Source organism: Leptopilina boulardi, unplaced genomic scaffold (assembly GCF_019393585.1).
Source record: "Leptopilina boulardi isolate dan_hultmark-lab unplaced genomic scaffold, ZJU_Lbou_2.1 LbouV2_38, whole genome shotgun sequence".
NCBI lineage: Eukaryota > Metazoa > Arthropoda > Insecta > Hymenoptera > Figitidae > Leptopilina > Leptopilina boulardi.
This window is the reverse complement of record NW_026137951.1, coordinates 314126-329657: the sequence shown is the minus strand read 5'-3', so window position 1 is coordinate 329657 and position 15532 is coordinate 314126. Positions and strand designations below refer to the sequence as shown.

At 30.6% G+C, this 15532-nt stretch overlaps 1 protein-coding gene across 2 annotated transcripts in view; it reads right to left on the bottom strand.

Moving 5' to 3' along the window:
* LOC127288076 (autophagy-related protein 16-1-like) overlaps positions 1 to 11175 on the bottom strand; it is a 42745-nt gene extending 31570 nt beyond the window's left edge. For both annotated transcript variants that reach the window (XM_051315303.1, XM_051315304.1), the window contains exons 1-3: positions 11059 to 11175; positions 1197 to 1376; positions 72 to 156 (exon numbers count right to left, since the gene is read on the bottom strand). In XM_051315303.1, the coding sequence (XP_051171260.1) occupies positions 72 to 156; positions 1197 to 1376; positions 11059 to 11149 (356 nt within the window). In that variant the 5' untranslated portion in view covers positions 11150 to 11175. The remainder of the gene's footprint in view (positions 1 to 71; positions 157 to 1196; positions 1377 to 11058) is intronic.
* Positions 11176 to 15532: the final 4357 nt, after the last annotated feature.

The following is a 15532-nucleotide window of genomic DNA, read 5'->3' as shown; positions in this document are numbered from 1 at the left end:
AGGAAACGATCGGAATACGATATTTATCAACTAAAGATAACAAACTGAAATTTTAAAATTAGAGAACTTACCTAAAAGAGACAACAATCTGTTTCATTCGAAGATCGAGAAGCTTGACCGTATCATCCCTCACACAGCTAAGAAGATAATTTGCATCTGGAAAAAAAAATCTGCATAAATTTCAATATATTTTCGGTGATAGAGAATGCGTGAATTTTCCCAACTTAAATTGCTTTTCATCAAGTTATCTGGCGAACATTCATTTAAATCTCACATTTTAATTACAACGAAACAAATTTATTCTGAAAATAAGAATACATTTACGCTTAAAATAAATGGAATGTTTTTAAACTTTAAATAATTTTTCACGTTTATTTATTTTTTTTTTTTATTAATTATTATCTAATATAAATAAATAATTATTATTTAAAAATAATTCAATAATAATTTCTAATTTGACTATTCTAATATAATGAGCAAAATATTATAAATTAAAGTCACTTATTTTTAAAAAAAATTACACTCTTTTTAAAATTTAAAAATCTCTGTTTTAGATTTGTCAAAAAGAAAAAAATTTCAAGTGAAATATTTTGAAGTAGCAAGACTGAAAATTATACAATGAAAAGGCGCGAGTATAAAAGTAAAGGTAATAAGAAGATTCTCTCTTTTATTCCCTCTTCTTTTGAAATTTGCAGATTTGATATTAAAACGTCACGAAAAAAAAAGGTTGGGGGTCATTTTATGGAAAGTCTCCTTCGAAATTTTTATTAAAACCGTTCCTTGCCATAGTGTCGAGAGAATTAATTGAAGTCATTTTCTCTCACCAGTCTCAAGGCATATAAAAGACGCGAAAATGACTCAAATATACTAATGGACAATGAAACGAAACTTTTTCTGTTTTTTTTTTGCTTAAGAAAAATTTTTAAATTATTACCATCATTAATGAACTCATTTTTTTTTAAATTACTCGACAAATTTAATTTGCCAAAAAAAAAATATTTTCCATTGTAATTTTTTTTTTGAATTGTATAGTTAAAAAAATAGTTATTAATTAATTTGAAATATTTGATTTTTTTTTTGTAATTAAAAGTTCTTGACTGTATAATAAAGAAATAATACTATTCTCGAGAGAGAGTTTTGAAAGTTTTCCTCGTGCAAATCGTATTTTGAAACGTATCCTGAATATTTGATCTTACCACGTGACAGATCCAAGGATGTGATTTTCCCTTGCAGAGGTATGTCATTGGAGCTGGATTCGGCTCTGGAATCCCAGAATCGTATCCTCTTGTCAAAGTGGCCACTGATTATTGTCGATCCTGATCCATCGGACGTGACAAGATCGTTACAACTCGAACCAGCAAATTTCGTCTCTATACCTGAAACAAAAATTGAATATTTTGTTTTACTCAATCTAGAAAAATAAAAACTAGTGCAAATTGTCAAAAATAAAAATTTCTATTTTTTATTAATAGATTAATTTTTTTGTTCATTACTAATTAGGGGAAAAATAAAACATTGTGATTTATGGGAAAATTTAATTGATTTAAGCCGAGTGAAGCTTTGAAAGGCAGAAGTATATAGTTGAGTTTCGAGAAGATGGTTTCACGTTTAATGTAGAGGCTATTAATTTGTCTAGCCAAGGAAAATACATTCCTGTCGTTTCAGTTTGGTGAATCCCTTCGAAAAGGGTTTTTGGTGAAAGGGGGCTGATTCGCTGTGTGGAAGGGCCGTAAACTAGATAAATTACGAGCTTTCCGTTTACGCCCATCTTTTGCACGATCACCAGTCAGTTTAATTTCTATTCCACGTCTATCTGACCCACTGTGTGTGTATGCATGTATGTATGTATGTGTGTTCAATGTGAAATTGGTGAGCTTCTCTCTCACTCGATAGTATCAATTTCCATTTTACGAAAGTCCTTTCAGAATCAAGATCTTTTTAATGATACAAATATATAATAAAATTATATGAGAGAAAATAAAACATTACGTCCTTTTCCAAGCCAATTAACTTTGAAAATAAACGAGTAATACCCTATATAGTTAGTAGTAGTAACACCTAAAGAATAAAAAGAAAACGATTTTCAAAATAAGACCAGGAAAATTCCTCTTTCTTTTGTTTAATTATAGAACTAATTAGAAACATTAAATTAATTGCATTTTTCAAAAATTGCAATTTGATTAAAGTAAGTGAAAAAAGTAAAATTTTATTCTAGATTGCTAAGAAAACTATTACTAAGGAACAAAATCCTTAGCAACTGTTGCTACGGAAGAAACAATCATAAGCAACCGTTGCTAGGGCGAAAAATCCTGAGCAACCGCTGCTAAGGAAAACAAATCCTTAGCAACTGTTACTAAGGAACAAAAACCTTAGCAACCATCACTAAGGAAAAAGAATCCTTAGCAACTGTTACTAAAGAACAAAAATCCTTAGCAACTGTTGCTAACGAAGAAACAATCCTAAGCAACCGTTGCTAGGGAAAAAAATCCTTAGCAACTATTACTAAGGGACAAAATCCTAAGCAACCGTTGCTAGGGGAAAAAATCCTTAGCAACTATTACTAAGGAACAAAATCCTTAGCAACGGTTGCAAAGGAAAAAGAATCCTTAGCAACTATTACTAAGGAACAAAATCCTTAGCAACGGTTGCAAAGGAACAAAAATCCTTAGCAACTGTTACTAAGGAACAAAAATCCTTAGCAACCGTCACTAAGGAAAAAAATCCTTAGTAACTGTTGCTAAGGAAGAAACAATCCTAAACAACCGTTGCTAGGGAAAAAAATCCTTAGCAACTATTACTAAGGGACAAAATCCTAAGCAACCGTTGCTAGGGGAAAAATCCTTAGCAACTATTACTAAGGAACAAAATCCTTAGCAACGGTTGCAAAGGAAAAAGAATCCTTATCAACTATTACTAAGGAACAAAATCCTCAGCAACTGTTGCTAAGGAAGCAACAATCCTAAGCAACCGTTGCTAGGGAAACAATCCTTAACAACCGTCACTAAGGGAAAAAATCCGCAGCAACTGTTGCTAAGGAAGCAACAATCCTAAGCAACCGTTGCTAGGAACAAAAATCCTTAGCAACCGTCACTAAGGAAAAAAAATCCTTAGCAACGGTTGCAAAGGAAAAAGAATCCTTAGCAACTATTACTAAGGAACAAAATCCGTAGCAACTGTTGCTAAGGAAGCAACAATCCTAAGCAACCGTTGCTAGGAACAAAAATCCTTAGCAACCGTCGCTAAGGGAAAAAATCCTTAGCAACTGTTACCAAGGAACAAAAATCCTTAGCAACTATTACTAAGGAACAAAATGCAACTGTTGATAAGGAAGAAATAATCCTAAACAACCGTTGCTAGGGAAAAAAATCCTTAGCAACCGTTGCTAAGGAAAAAAATCCTAATTAACAGTTGCTAAAGAACAAAAATCCTTAGCAAGCTTCGCTAGACAAAAAAAAGTTAGTATTTACAATTTAACAGAAATTTATGTTCCTATAATTTTGGAAACAACGAATGTCAATTTACACTGAAACTTATAACAAGAAATAAAAGTTTTCTGATTTGAAGTTGCATTTTCAAAATTGGAAAAATAATAGAATTACTTTGAAGAACTTTGGAAAAAATGTCCTTTAGAAAAATAATACTTTTGATCCTTAATAGTAACAGAACTTTTGTCTTCAAAAAAAATTGTGATTTTGATTACAATTTGTGAAATTAAACACTGAATTACAAGTTTTTTCAAAAAAAAAAAAAAAAAAAGAATTTGAGAACATATTTAGGGATTTAGTTCTTTTTTTTTTATTGACGTCAGTTTCTAAAATATGCGACCGTAGAAATCCGGATAGTTTAAGTGGAGATCTTGAACAGTAAAATTTTTCATGGAGGGTTGGTATGTATATACATGTCTCAAGGCAAGTATAGAGAGAGAGCCAGAGGAAAGGAATGTGCGACGTAACGTCTTCCGGTTCAATTTCGTTTTGCAGAGAGGAAGCTGGTAAAACGTATAAAGAGAGAAAGAGATAGAGAGAGAGAGAGTAAAATAGAAAGGGATAAAAAATATGCGGACAACCCGCATACGCTATCTTTTCTTTGGGGGCCAATGCTTTACTGTCCGGAACAGAATAAAATTTGTAATAAAACACTTTCAAGTGCAGCACAAGACTTTACAGGTAAAATATATATAAACAAACTGTATATCTAAACACATGTTTTACCCTGCGTCTTGTAAAATATGATTCAATTTCTCTCAGATTGTTTTCATCAAACAAACGAGAGAGTTCACTGGGGAAAATAAATATTTAAATTCAAAGCTTTACACTCTTTTTTTTTCTTTTTTTTTTGTGATTTACATTTGTGTTTAATATTAGCAAAAATTGGTTTCACATTTTTTTTTTATTTTGATTCTTTTTCTCGAAGTGTAATTGTTAATTTATTGCAATTAATGCTCAATTTTTTTTTTACCGTGACAACAAAATTTTGAGCTAAGGAAAAAAAATCCTTAGCAACTGTTACTAAGAAACAAAAATCCTTAGCAACCGTTGCTAAGAAAAAAAACCATAGCAGCCGTTGCTAGGGAAAATATTCTTAGCAACCGTCACTAAGGAAAAAAATCCTTAGAAACTATTACTAAGGAACAAAATCCTTAGCAACTGTTGCTAAGTAAGAAACAATCTTAAGCAACCGTTGCTAGGGAAAAAAATCCTTAGCAACCGTAGCTAAGGGAAAAAAATCCTTAGCAACTATTACTAAGGAACAAAATCCTTAGCAACGGTTGCAAAGGAACAAAAATCCTTAGCAACTGTTACTAAGGAACAAAAATCCTTAGCAACCGTCACTAAGGAAAAAAATCCTTAGTAACTGTTGCTAAGGAAGAAACAAACCTAAACAACCGTTGCTAGGGAAAAAAATCCTTAGCAACCGTTGCTAAGGAAAAAAATCCTAATTAACTGTTGCTAAAGAACAATAATCCTTAGCAACTGTTACTAAGGAACAAAAATCCTTAGCAACCGTCACTAAGGAAAAAAACTTTAGCAACGGTTGCAAAGGAAAAAGAATCCTTAGCAACTATTACTAAGGAACAAAAATCCTTAACAACTGTTGCTAAAGAAGAAACAATCCTAAACAACCGTTGCTAGGGAAAAAAATCCTAATTAACTGTTGCTAAAGAACAATAATCCTTAGCAACTGTTACTAAGGAACAAAAATTCTTAGCAACCGTCACTAAGGAAAAAAATCCTTAGCAACGGTTATAACAAGAAACTGGAAAAATTCTACTGATTTATTTTACAAATATTTTCCCATTTTGAAGACAGTTTTGTTAAGTAATAGAAGAAGAAAAGTAAGACAATAAATAATATCTAAAACGGTTTCAGTGATAATGGTTACTAAGAGTGTTATCGATAATTTTGTGATATTTGAAAGTAAGGTCCTCAAGTCTGATGCTTCCCATGGGCTCTATAATCGGACTTTCCCTCGTGACTATTCAGAACGTTGATTGCACCGCCAATCTAAAGTTATCATTTGACTTCTCGAATAATTTGAGAATTCATGTTGAATTTAATTCTCGACAGTAAAAGAGGATCATCATACCGTGAGAAAAGTCGTTATTCCTCCTTATGATTTTTTTTTCTCTCTCTCTCTTGCGCTCACGCGCATTTCTCCTCTCAAGAAGCCGCACAACGATTCACTATCTTTTATGGGATATCACTTACACAGTAAACTTGTCGTTGGCATAAACTCACATTATCTGAGGGAGCGTCGCGTCGGTAGCGATGCGAATGTCGATTGTCTGAAATTATGTATCACACTTGGTGCACTGCATGGTATCTTTCTCTCTCTCTCTCTTTCTCTCTCCAAGAGTTAAAGTTATACAGAGTGTTTATCCGGCAGGTTGACTATCGCCATTAGTGTAAAAGAGGAAGAACGACACGATCTTCCTCTAGGAAAACATCCTACCTCTCGCGCGATTTCATAAAACTGATAGTGGATATTTTATTAAATAATCTCTTCTTCTTTATCTCGTCTCTCTCCCTCTTCTTTTTTTTTTTTTTTTTTAATTTTTACTTCACAAATTGTATCATTTATAGAGATTCCAATTAAGGAGAACAGAATTTTATGTAGATTTAATTAATGTTTTCTAAGTTGCATTATGCATGTTAGAATAAATTGAAATTTTTGATGTATGTTAGAGGGGGTTATATAATAGTAAAACCTTCATATTTCATGTAATACAAAGACGCTTGTGTAGAGGGAAAAGGGGAGGGGGAGGGGGTTAATCAGCTCCCGTTTATTTATATCCTCTTTGTATTTGTCAAGCGCATGGCTTTTATCCAAAGAATAATCTCCGTTTGCATTATGAATCTTTATACATTTTGCTGGCAAATTTATGCGTAGACATTGCTCTCTTCTTCCGCTCGTTCGAATTTTTCCATCGCACGTTTGTTTGTGTATATATATATATATATATATTTGCGAAGAAGAGCAACGCGAAGGAGAGTTGTTGAGGACGGATAGGAAACTTGTGAGTCCGCTATGAATGGACAAGTAACTTCAACTGAGTAACTATTCCTAGTCAGATAAGACTCGTTTGATGCGAATATATTTTTTATAAACACAGGTATGGTCATGAATGCCGCTTTGAAGTGCTCGTATCTCCATTTCAACTTAAAACTACCTCTCTCTCTTTCTCTTAACGTTTATTATGCTTACTTTTATCATTCTCTTGTATCTGTTCACTAATATGCTACAACATGTATCGATCAACAAATCCCAAGTCTTTCAACGACGAAGAATCGATAAGTGATTTGTCTGATGCACGAATTCTGGACCATTTCTCAAAGGGATTCATTTTTTGCAGTAATAGAACTTCTTTTACTTTTTTTTTTATTTTTTTTTTTTTTGATAATAAAAATGAATCCAATGGCCACTGTGATTATATAGTGTCCGAAGACTTGGACTCGAAGCAGGAGAGTCAACTGGCGAGATAGGAAGTAAAACTCTACACTGAGGCAAACGTTTAACTCGATAAATTAAAACTGCAAAACTCGTTTTCGAACAGGCGAACAAGCTCAGATGAAACCTTAACGAGGTTTCTGTTCGGTGGACTTTGCAAATTAATATCATTCACGTTATCCAAGCTTTCGAGGACCTCCCCCTTTTTCAATGCACGCTCTCTCTCTCTCTCTCTCCTCGCGTACACTATTGTTCGCGGAATACTAAAATAGAGACACGTACTTTTGTTAAACGTCTATCGAGAAAACGAAATTCAATTCCCCGCAAAACTTTAATTAATCTATTTGCTTTCGTCACTATTCATCAATGTTTCTCTTTCGATTCTTTTGTTGAAACAAAAAAAAAAAGAACTGAAATAAAACAGATTCATTTGTTTCGTCAAAATGGTATAAAAGATTTTTTTTCTCCCAAAAAAAGGTCAATTCTGGCTAATTTAAAAAATCGTCTAAAACAAATGTTTATTAATTTAAAAAAGTTGTTTTTTTTTAATTAATTTCACTTAAATCCTATTTTAAAAAAAGAACTAAAGTAAATTATACAGAAAAAAAAGACTATCAAGAAAAAATGAAGTAAAACATTTAATATAATAATAAAGTGTGTAAAAAAGCATATCTAATAATAGTAAACGATATACTCCTTTTTTTTCTTCTTCTTCTTCTTTTTTTTAACTCTTTGTATTGCATTCATTCAAGAATTCATTTTACCTAACTCGAATAGGCGGATTCAATACGATATTGCACTAATGAACGGGTTCGCTTAACAGGCGAATGAAAGCGAAGAGCGAGAAAACGAAGAGGTAGAAAATCTTTCTTTTTTTTTCCAACGGACGAAGATTATCGGTGTAATTAACCCAACAACGAAGGAAAAAGGGGGATGATTTTTGTGCACAATCTTCATCATTACGGCAGCATTTATAAGCTCCAAGTATTATTCAATGTCATATTTGTAAAGACGCATCAAGATAGAAACTCTCTTTTGAGTTAGTATAGCTTCTTCTTCTTTATGAAGAATTATTTTGTTATCTTTAAATAATAACTGATGTTATTATGCTATTTATTATTGCATTAATTACTTTTTTTTCATAGAGAGTGCGAAAGAGAGAAAAAAAAATTAATTCACTTTTGAAAAATTAATTTTGAAATTAATATTGGTTTATTATGTTCAATGAGTTTATTAATAATAATTTTTTAATTATTGTATAAATTTTATTAATAATTTACGTATTATTGATTTTTATTTATTATTCAGTCTATCCGTCCGCGTCCTACAACCCTCCTATACATTTCGGGTCATTTTATCTATTTTGAACTTTTTTTTACTAGCGAAGGTTGCTAAGAATTTTTTTTCGTTAGTGACAGTTGCTAAGGATCTTTTTCCCTTGGCGACGGTTACTAAGGAATTTTTTTTCCCTAGCTACCGTTACTAAGGATTTTTTTCTTAGCTACAGATGATAAGAATTTTTTCCCCTAGCAACGGTTGCTATAAGAATTCTTTTTCCTTAGCAACGGTTACTAAGGATTATTTTTCCTTAGCAACGGTTGCTAATGATTTTGTTCCCTAGCAACGGTTGTTAAGGATTTCTTTCCCTTAGCAACGGCTGCTAAGTATTTTTCCCTAGCAAAGGTTACTATAAGGATATTTTTTTTCTTAGCAACGGTTACTAAGGATTATTTTTTCCTTAGCGACGGTTGCTAATGATTTTTTCCCTAGCAACGGCTGCTAAGTATTTTTCCCTAGCAAAGGTTACTATAAGGATATTTTTTTTTCTTAGCAACGGTTGCTAAGGATTTATTTCTCTTAGCAACTGCTGCTAAGGATTTCCTTTCCTTAGCAACGGCTGCTAAGTATTTTTCCCTAGCAAAGGTTACTATAAGGATTTTTTTTCCTTATCAACGGTTATTAAGGATTATTTTTCCTTAGCGACGGTAGCTAAGGATTTATTTTCCTTAGCAACGGTTACTATAAGGATTTTTTTTCCTTAACAACGGTTACTAAGGATTATTTTTCCTTAGCGACGGTTGCTAAGGATTTATTTCCCTTAGCAACTGCTGCTAAGGAATTCCTTCCCTTAGCAACGGCTGCTAAAATTTTTCCCTAGCAAAGCTTACTATAAGGATTTTTTTTCCTTATCAACGGTTACTAAGGATTATTTTTCCTTAGCGACGGTTGCTAAGGATTTCTTTCCCTTAGCAACTGCTGCTAAGGATTTCCTTCCCTTAGCAACGGCTGCTAAAATTTTTCCCTAGCAAAGCTTACTATAAGGATTTTTTTTCCTTATCAACGGTTACTAAGGATTATTTTTCCTTAGCGACGGTTGCTAAGGATTTCTTTCCCTTAGCAACTGCTGCTAAGGATTTCCTTCCCTTAGCAACGGCTATTAAAATTTTTCCCTAGCAAAGCTTACTATAAGGATTTTTTTTCCTTATCAACGATTACTAAGGATTATTTTTCCTTAGCGACGGTAGCTAAGGATTTATTTTCCTTAGCAAAGCTTACTATAAGGATTTTTTTTCCTTATCAACGATTACTAAGGATTATTTTTCCTTAGCGACGGTAGCTAAGGATTTATTTTCCTTAGCAACGGTTACTATAAGGATTTTTTTTCCTTAACAACGGTTACTAAGGATTATTTTTCCTTAGCGACGGTTGCTAAGGATTTATTTCCCTTAGCAACTGCTGCTAAGGAATTCCTTCCCTTAGCAACGGCTGCTAAAATTTTTCCCTAGCAAAGCTTACTATAAGGATTTTTTTTCCTTATCAACGGTTACTAAGGATTATTTTTCCTTAGCGACGGTTGGTAATGATTTTTTCCCTAGCAACGGCTGCTAAGTATTTTTCTCTTGCAAAGGTTACTATAAGGATATTTTTTTTTTCTTAGCAACGGTTACTATAAGGATTATTTTTCCGTTAGCGACGGTTGCTAAGGATTTTTTTCCCTTGGCGACGGTTACTAAGGAATTTTTTTCCCTAGCTACCGTTACTAAGGATTTTTTTCTTAGCTACAGATGATAAGAAGTTTTTCCCCTAGCAACGGTTGCTATAAGAATTATTTTTCCTTAGCAACGGTTACTAAGGATTATTTTTCCTTAGCGACAGTTGCTAATGATTTTTCCCCTAGCAACGGTTACTAAAAGGATTTTTTTTTCTTAGCAACGGTTACTAAGGATTTATTTCCCTTAGCAACTGCTGCTAAGGATTTCCTTCCCTTAGCAACGGCTTCTAAGTATTTTTCCCTAGCAAAGGTTACTATAAGGATTTTTTTTCCTTATCAACGGTTACTAAGGATTTTTTTTCCTTAGCGACGGTTGCTAATGATTTTTTCCCTAGCAACGGTTGCTAAGGATATTTTTTTACACTTAGTCTTGCATAAATTTATAATACGTCTACTTTTTTTTAATTAATAATTTCCCCCTTATTATGATATTATTTATATTTTATAGTATTCACATATCATTCATTAAATTATTATTTTCGAAATGTAAATACAATTTTATTTTCTTGTTTGTTTATTAGAAAATTGAACTTGATATATAGTAATAAGTATAACAAAGTCAGAGTGTGTATATATACCACGCCTAAGGCCTATTGTATATTTTGAATGACTATGCAGATATTATACCATGTTTGCTTTATTTTCTCTGAATGATTGTAAATCTAATGTATCATGCAGTGACTAATAAGGGTAATGGAGAATGTGATTACTACTCGTGCCAGAATATAATCTAGTATACAAACGACTCCCGTCTATAGGCCGCCATCTAAATTTTGGTTCGCCGCTAATCGACCTGTATAATGATTAGATCTCTATTATATAGCAAGTTATTACAAAATCAAGCAATAATTTTCCAACATTAATTTCAAATAATTATTGCAAAATAATTATCCATGGATTAATAAAATATTTTGAACTTTTAAAAGTTAATAGAATTTTTCAATAGTTCGCCATTTTGAATTTGATTTTAGATCTTCAATAGCAATGATAATAAAAATAATAAAGCCGGTCATTGAAAAAAAAAATAAAAAAAATGAATATAAATGCATATCACTTACAGGCTCTGCTGCGGAGGTCCCAGATTTTTAGAGTGCGATCGTAACTGCCAGTGACAACTCTTGTCGGCTCGCCAAGAAATTTGGCTGCCATCACTTTTCCGCAATGACCCGTGAGAGTGTGCTACAACAAAAAAGAAAAAAACGTTTTTCTCTTAATAGTGAAAAAAATTATACAAATAATAATTTGTGACAAGTATCGCAGCGCCATCTGTGTTCAATACCTTTTATCCGTCGGTAATTCAGAAATCTAGATCATTTTATGTGGGGAAAAAATGATAAATTAAAACTAGTTATTCTAAAAAGTGTTGAGGTACATTTTTTTATTTCACTTATGACGATAATCAAAAGTGATACTTTCCATAATGAATATTAAATGAGTAATGAGTTTCTTGGGTTAATGAGTTTTTTGATGGATTTTTCCAATAATTGTTTTAATAAATTGAAAATATTTTATGTTGGCATAAGAATTGTGAATATAACTATAAAATTACAGTGTATAGGTAATTAGACGCATGTTCGCATAAGTGGTGGAACCAGTAGATTGTATGTTAAGAACGTTGTGCAAACAAGTTATAGACGTAATATGTTTTATGTCACGATCTCTTGAACAGGCAAGTAGCTTGTTCATTGATAACATGTACACCATGCACGGTAGGAGGTATAGATCCCATACAAGTTATTGATTTGAAATCTTTTTCAATATAGAAACAAAATGGAAAATAGAGTTGTTGTTCGTTTTAATTTTAAATATAATTCCTAAATTCCTTAGTGCCTCTATCGATAAAATATAATTAAAAATATATGGATATCGAGGTGTAAAATGTTTTAACACAATTTCCTGTCGGTATTTCATATATTTTTTAAATAAAACAAGATATTGTAAATTGAGTAATAATTTCTCGTGTTTGAAATAAAAAAATCAGTTCACACAATAAATATGAATCTTAGCGAGAAATTATTGGAAATTAATAAAATGATAAAGAAAACATTGGTGACAGTGGCTACCGGTTATAATCTCTATACAATAAAAGTTCTACTTCGGATAAATTTGTGCTATTCATAGAATATCAACTATTTTTTTTTTTTTTTTTTTCAATACTTTTGAAAGAAAATACCGATATGCGAAATGTTGACACATTATGAGGTGGTTTGTTTTCCTTAAGGAATTAATATAAATACGCTTGTAGGCAAATGAGATAATTAGAATGCTTTTACAGGAAGTACATTACAATATTGAAAAATGAATTATTGAAAATAGCTATACGGATTTTTTGCGCACACAAAATATGCAATTATTTATTAATAAACTGCGCGAGACTTGGAATATAATTTACATATTACAAATTATTATTATCAGATACTGTTATCTGGTAAATGACTTAGAAAAAAATTTTAAATGGAAACGTTTAAGATTTTAAATTTACAAACTTTCATTTTATAACTAATATATGAAAGTTGCGAGACAATAAATGTCCCACAAAGATAACATTTCTATTTTACTAATATACAAGGTAACAAATTATAAAATTTTTATAGAAAATATATATTCATAATCATTAGACGATAGAGGGAAAATAAATACAAAATAAGAGAAAAATGTAGAATATTTTTTTTTTCCTGTTAATAATTTTACGTCAACATTTACTAATGTTATAATAATTAAAAAATAATATCGGAAACAATTTAGAATTTTAACTGTAATTTAAATATTAATACGAATTTCTTTTCCTTTTTAATAATATATTCTCATCAATTTGAGAAGGTAAAATTTTAGAATTCGATTTTTTTTTCTTTCTCTATTTCGGATTCTAAAAAATGCTCTAATTTAGATTAATGACTGAAAAGTTTTAAGTGAAATGATCGGGTCCTAAATAAACAAGAGGAAGTATAGATCCGAAGAGTTGATAAGTTTGCTACTCCTCTCCAAGCAAGAACATATAATCTAACATCTCGGGGAACTTTGTGGAAACTTTCGAGAAGTAAACTTCTTTTATTTCTTATAAAGCTTCTAGATAAACACAATTCTAATGAAGCAAAAGAAAACTTTAACTAATTTTAGTTTAATGCGCAAACTAAACAAAATACCAGTTTTCAATGTAAATAATATTTTATATTAAAAAATAAATTCAATTGGAAATAAAAAAAATATTTTTTTTGTTTAAATTATTAATAAATCAATTTTATAAATATTAATTTTTTTTTATGTAATAAGAAAATAAATAAAATTTTTGTTAAAAATTATTAATTTAATAATGAGGAAGATGCGCGGTTTATAATTATGGTATATTCGTATATAAAGAAATCTGACAATGAGAAATGAGGAAACAAAGTAATAAGTCCCATTAGATCATTTCTTAATTAATTCAAGTAGAAAAAAAAATTATCTTGCATTGCTAGTTTCTTAATTAAAACAACCAAGAAAAGAGTTAATTAATGTCTATAACTATTTTTCCTTCTACTTAGTCATATCTATGACGACAATTTATATTTTTATTAGTCACTGATTATCTGCCTTAATTAATAAATTGAAAATAAATTTTTCCAATTAATTATAACTGTAGTTACAAATTGTTAAATACTATTTTTTTTGCATTTATTTAAATATATTATAAATAATGACAAATTTTAATTATAAATATAAATTTAAATCAAAAAAGTAAAAAATTTATTAATTTATAAACAATAGTAGATTTTTATAGTTTTTATTACAGTATTTTGTTAGTTTTAATTGTACATTATGGTACTTTTAATTAAAACAATGCGAATAGTATTATTGTTACATTATTATTATTATTATTTATTTTTATTATTATTATAAAGTAATTGTTCATAAAATTTCCAACCAATAATAAATTCAATAACAATTTTCAACTTTAATTGATATATTAATTTCAATTAAAGAACAGGAACATAAAAATATTTACTCAATATCTAAAAATATTATATACGTAATGAAAATTATACTGCTACCCGCTTATTTACCAATATTGGTAAAATATAACTAATTTTTTAATGGCAAAAGCACAATAAACTTTACGGCGTCTCCATTATATCTCATTCCCGCCTAAAAGCTTAGAGAAAGAGGTTTTAAAAACTTTTAGCTTAAAGACCGAAACTTGTAATAAAATAATAAAAAAAAAAACAATTTAGATTATAAAAAGTAAATAATACAAGATTCAAAAATGAAAAAAAAAACGTGATATAATATTCCGTTATGTTTTTGAAATTAATTTTAAAAGTCTATACAATAAATATAATTAGGTCCTAATAACAGGTTTTGGAAAGAATTCCTGCATATATATATATATTTTTTTTTCATCTTCTTTATCTTGATGCCACTTGAAAGGTTTTTACCTTTTCGGTATCGTAAAAGCTATATATAGAGAGTTATATATATATATATATATATATAATGAAAATAAAAATTTGTGTTTGAAAACTCAGACCTTGGGATTGTTAATAGCTTTTTGTATGAAATAGGTTTCTTGGAAGGAGTATTATATACATATTATAAATAAGGATGGAAAGGCGAGAATTATTCTGTTTCACCCTTATGATCTGCGAAATCTCAAAACTTTTGACCTAATTCAGGTTTACTACCAGAAAATAGACACGATACATTGCGAGGAGGTTTTGCCGCTTTTGCTCTTTCACGGTGGAAAATAAGACGCGCGAGGTATCTTTCACTCTGATAGTAAACTTCCTCTCTCACTCTTTTCTGTGCATTATACTACGTCTTGGTGAATACACGGGGTGTAGATATGCGCGTAAACCCGTCTTTCCGGGAACTCTCTGCCTGACTTTTACCAAGTCTTTTCTTCCATATCGTTTTTTTTTTTCGTTTCTTTTTTTTTACTGACTTTAATTGAGGCTTCGTAAAACTCAAGAGATCTCTCTCTACGCTTCTGTTTCGCCGATGTTGCATCCAGGTTAAAAATAGTTTATGCTTTTATTGCACAGATGCTCTCTCTCTCTCTTTCTCTTTTTCAGTGTACTTCTGTCTACGACTTAGCTACCCTCGTAAAAAAAACAATATCGAGGGTCGTCTCAACTTGCTCCCCTTTTCTTGTGGTTCACCACCCATATAAATGTACAACTCTTAAGTGAGATGTGTGACTGACACATCACTAAAAAAATAATTAAAGGTTACAAAAGCCGTTAAAAAATTTTTTTTTTGTATTTTCCCTGCTTTTTTTTTTAAAGTAGTTTATGCGGTCATTTTAGATCTAAATCAAGATTATATCTCACCATAGAGATGGTTAATATATAAACATTTTTGAAAAGTAGAATTAAAGATTAACAAAACGAGATTTTCAATTTTATATTAGAATTTCTTCCCTGAGAGCCTAAGGGCTCAATTTAGAGCCACCCGTTTTGCACCTCTTATGATATTCCGGTCTGGTGCAAAGTGTCTTTTTGTTGACTCAACTCTCCTATAGCCAGCCATTAATACTCTAACTTTATGCATTAGAAT